Raw genomic sequence first — 3,182 nt, forward strand, 5'->3', positions numbered from 1 at the left:
ATGGGGAATTTATAACCCCCTATTTAGACCTTTGAGCCCTTCATTTTTCGATTTTCCAACAACCGGCGGGGAGCACCTTAGTATACGATCGCGCGCAGTAACTGGGATTTATGCTAAAGATAGCCCTTCATAGATCTCTACGACCAACCTTAGATTAGCGTACTGATAGTAGTTGCTACCCATGCCGCTGATGGCAGCTTACCCAAATCTATCTAACATATATATAGCGTCAGGTGAGAATGAGTGGTTCAAATCATATACATATCATTTGGTCGTACAAACACATTTCTCCTGAGCATTTGCCAGTTCAATATGGTGCCTTAATATCAATAATTTTCACGAGGACAACAAAAAGTTCACCATCAACGATTAATCGTAGTAATAACTATATAATGTCGTAAGAATTAATGATTAGGGCTTTTTCACTATCAAGCATTCTAATCTAGCTTGTATCATAGTTTGATATTCTTAAATACAAAATCAAACGATGTCTTTTCCAGTGAAAAACTAATATTTCCAATTCTAACCTTGATTGTCGTAACGAGGTAACCAATATTTTGTGACTTCTTTTTTTTTTTTAGCAAACAGAAAATATATATATATTAAAGGTTAAGAAACATGCAGTACATGAGATTTATAGTTAGTGTCACACAGGACACTTTGATTACCTAAGCTTGCTAAAGTTTTACAAGCATCATATGATAAAAGTTTTCCAAAAACATATTTTTCTAGTAAATCACGTTCTACTAGAATTTTTACTTCTGCTGGTGGATCCACAAAAACTTTCTTCTTCTTCCTGAGATCAGCAGTTTCCATCTGTGCTAGTTGGTGAGCTACCTTATTCCCTTGCCTGAACTCGTGCTGGATGATTACCTGCTTCTGTTGAAGCATTAACAACCTGCATTTGTTGACAATGTTAGCATAAAGATTATTACCAGGATTACCTCCGTCGAATCTGTTTCAATTTGTAGAGGGAACAACCCCCAATTAAGGGATGTTTTAAGTCCATCTAGTAGAGCTTTGATCTCAGCATGCAGTGATCCACGTGCATGAGCTGATTTTGTATAGCCAACTATCCAGTGGCCATTAGCATTTCTGATTACTCCACACAGGCCACAAATTTGTATATTTTTGTGGAAACTTGCATCAATATTTAATTTGAACCATCCCTTAGGGAGTCTATGCCATTTAACATTGATATAAATTTTTGGAGAAGGAAGAATACTCTTTTCAGTTAGGAGACAAAATTCAGTAGCCCTTTCCATGATGTGGTTAATGTTGATAGGGTGATTTGTATTGTTTCGGTTATTGCTATTCCTGTTTATCCAAATATGCCAGATAGCAAAAGGGAAGAAGATATTCCAATTTAAAAAATTATTATTTAACGGATAGTCAATTTTTTTTAATTGGATTAACTAATAATCAACATCTTCCTTATAAGAGTTTTGCAATCCAAGGCTGTCCCAAAGTTGTTTGCTGGCTTGGCACTTGAAGAAAATATGGATTACGGATTCTTCTATATGATCTCTACATATAGGTCAGTGGGGTCAATGTTTAGGCCAATTTTTGCTAGATATTGTCTACAAGGTATTCTGAAAGCATTTCCATAGGAAGAATTTGATTTTATTTGGGCATGCAAGGTCCCAAATCCAATTAAAGTCGATTTCCCTGCCCTCATTAGTGTCCATGATAGTATAGCAAGTTTTGTTTGTAAAGAAGCCTTTCGTATTTAGAGACCAAATAAGGATGTCACAATTTGATTTTTTAATATGGATTTTAAACTTTGATATGGTGTCCATGATTTCTTTGGGGAGATTGAGGGATATATTACCAAAGTGCCAGTTTTTGCCATCAAAGATGTCTCTTATTCTTAATGAGTAATCTTCTCTTAATAACGGGCCTTCTATTATTTTTCTAAGGCTCCCCAAATTAGGAATCCAATTGGTTTTCCAAATGTTCATGTTGGAGTGGTGATGGGGTTGCCAAATGATACATTTGGAACATAACTCCTACCCCGTTTGAATACTTTTCCATATAAAAGAATTTTTTCTAGTGTTGAAGTTATTAGCATAGTTACTAATAATTAGGTTTGTCCATGGGGTGGTAGGGTTTGTAATGGCTCTCCGGGCTAGGTTGGCAAGGTTGCAAAGTGATAATAGGCGAAATCTAAGTGATTTAGCTATTGATTATGCTTCCGCTTGATTATATTCCGATGACATATTATGGTTAATTGATGAAAAATAGGCTCTAATTGTGATATGTATACATTGCAGGATGAGGAGCCTAAATGATGCTTTCAAGAGGAGATTGGAATGATTTATGAGCAAGAACACCCCCTAGGAGTCGAGTGTGTGCAAGGACGAGACGGAAAAATGGACAAAATCGAGCTACTGAAGTGCGCTAAGTAACGCGCTAACTTCAAAACTTCGCGCAATAGTTCGCGAGCTTTTCTGCCTGGAATCCAAGAGAAGCGCGCGAAGTCACGCGCGAACTCCATACTTCGCGCAATAGTTCGCGCGTGTCTGATCCGGAGAAACGTTATTTAGGGGTAAAATTGAAAATATGGAGAGAAACCCACTTAACCTACATAAATTCAAGCTCGCCCCAAGGTTAAAGGATCAAGTTTTTCATAATTTAGAGGAGGAGATAGAGAGGCAAGAGGCAAGGAGGAGTTTTGATCATCAAAGTCTTCTTTTTTTCTTTTGTTTTTGTTGTTTGTGATGAAATTGAACTTGTTTATGATGAACCCTAGTATGAGCAGCTAAGACCCATTGTTCTAGGGTCGTGGGTAAAACATGAATGTTGTTGTTTGAAATTTAATTTGACAAAATTTGTTTATCATATTGGGTTATTTATTTAATTTTGTTCTTAATTATTTTACTGAGTAGCTAACAGTGAAATACTATCTACGAATCTTCAGTTGAACTCGAAAGTGGGAACTTTAGATTGCATATAGAATTAAATAGAGCAAGTTCTTGAACCCGGGCCTCGGGGAACAGATTTGGAATTGGAATAGACATATACCCAATTGCCTTGTTTGGTTGGAATACAGGAATTGTAAATGCGTTCTTGTTAATCTTAATTCCATAGACATATAGGCATTGAGTTGACTTGAACAGGCGAGTAAGAACTCGACAGATTCTTATGAGTAATATCAACCTTGTCAATCAATAACCTAGATA

The 3,182-nt window shown here is 36.4% G+C and overlaps 1 protein-coding gene across 1 annotated transcript; it reads right to left on the reverse strand.

The window, feature by feature from the left end:
* Positions 1-838: 838 nt before the first annotated feature.
* Positions 839-1,265, reverse strand: LOC107777689 (uncharacterized). Its single transcript, XM_075255076.1, has 2 exons — positions 945-1,265; positions 839-898 (listed from the first exon to the last, which is right to left on the reverse strand). The coding sequence occupies exons 1-2, from the start codon at positions 1,263-1,265 to the stop codon at positions 839-841; spliced, it is 381 nt and encodes a 126-aa protein (XP_075111177.1).
* Positions 1,266-3,182: the final 1,917 nt, after the last annotated feature.

Source organism: Nicotiana tabacum, chromosome 6, assembly GCF_000715075.1.
Source record: "Nicotiana tabacum cultivar K326 chromosome 6, ASM71507v2, whole genome shotgun sequence".
Lineage (NCBI taxonomy): Eukaryota > Viridiplantae > Streptophyta > Magnoliopsida > Solanales > Solanaceae > Nicotiana > Nicotiana tabacum.

What these genes read in the sequence shown, in the direction of transcription:
- LOC107777689 (XM_075255076.1), bottom strand. Translation starts at nt 1,265, where the DNA reads ATGGAAAGGGCTACTGAATTTTGTCTCCTAACTGAAAAGAGTATTCTT. An exon ending in TTGAAACAGATTCGACGGAG is followed by an intron (nt 899 to 944) that starts GTAATCCTGGTA and finishes CAACAAATGCAG; the next exon opens with GTTGTTAATGCTTCAACAGA.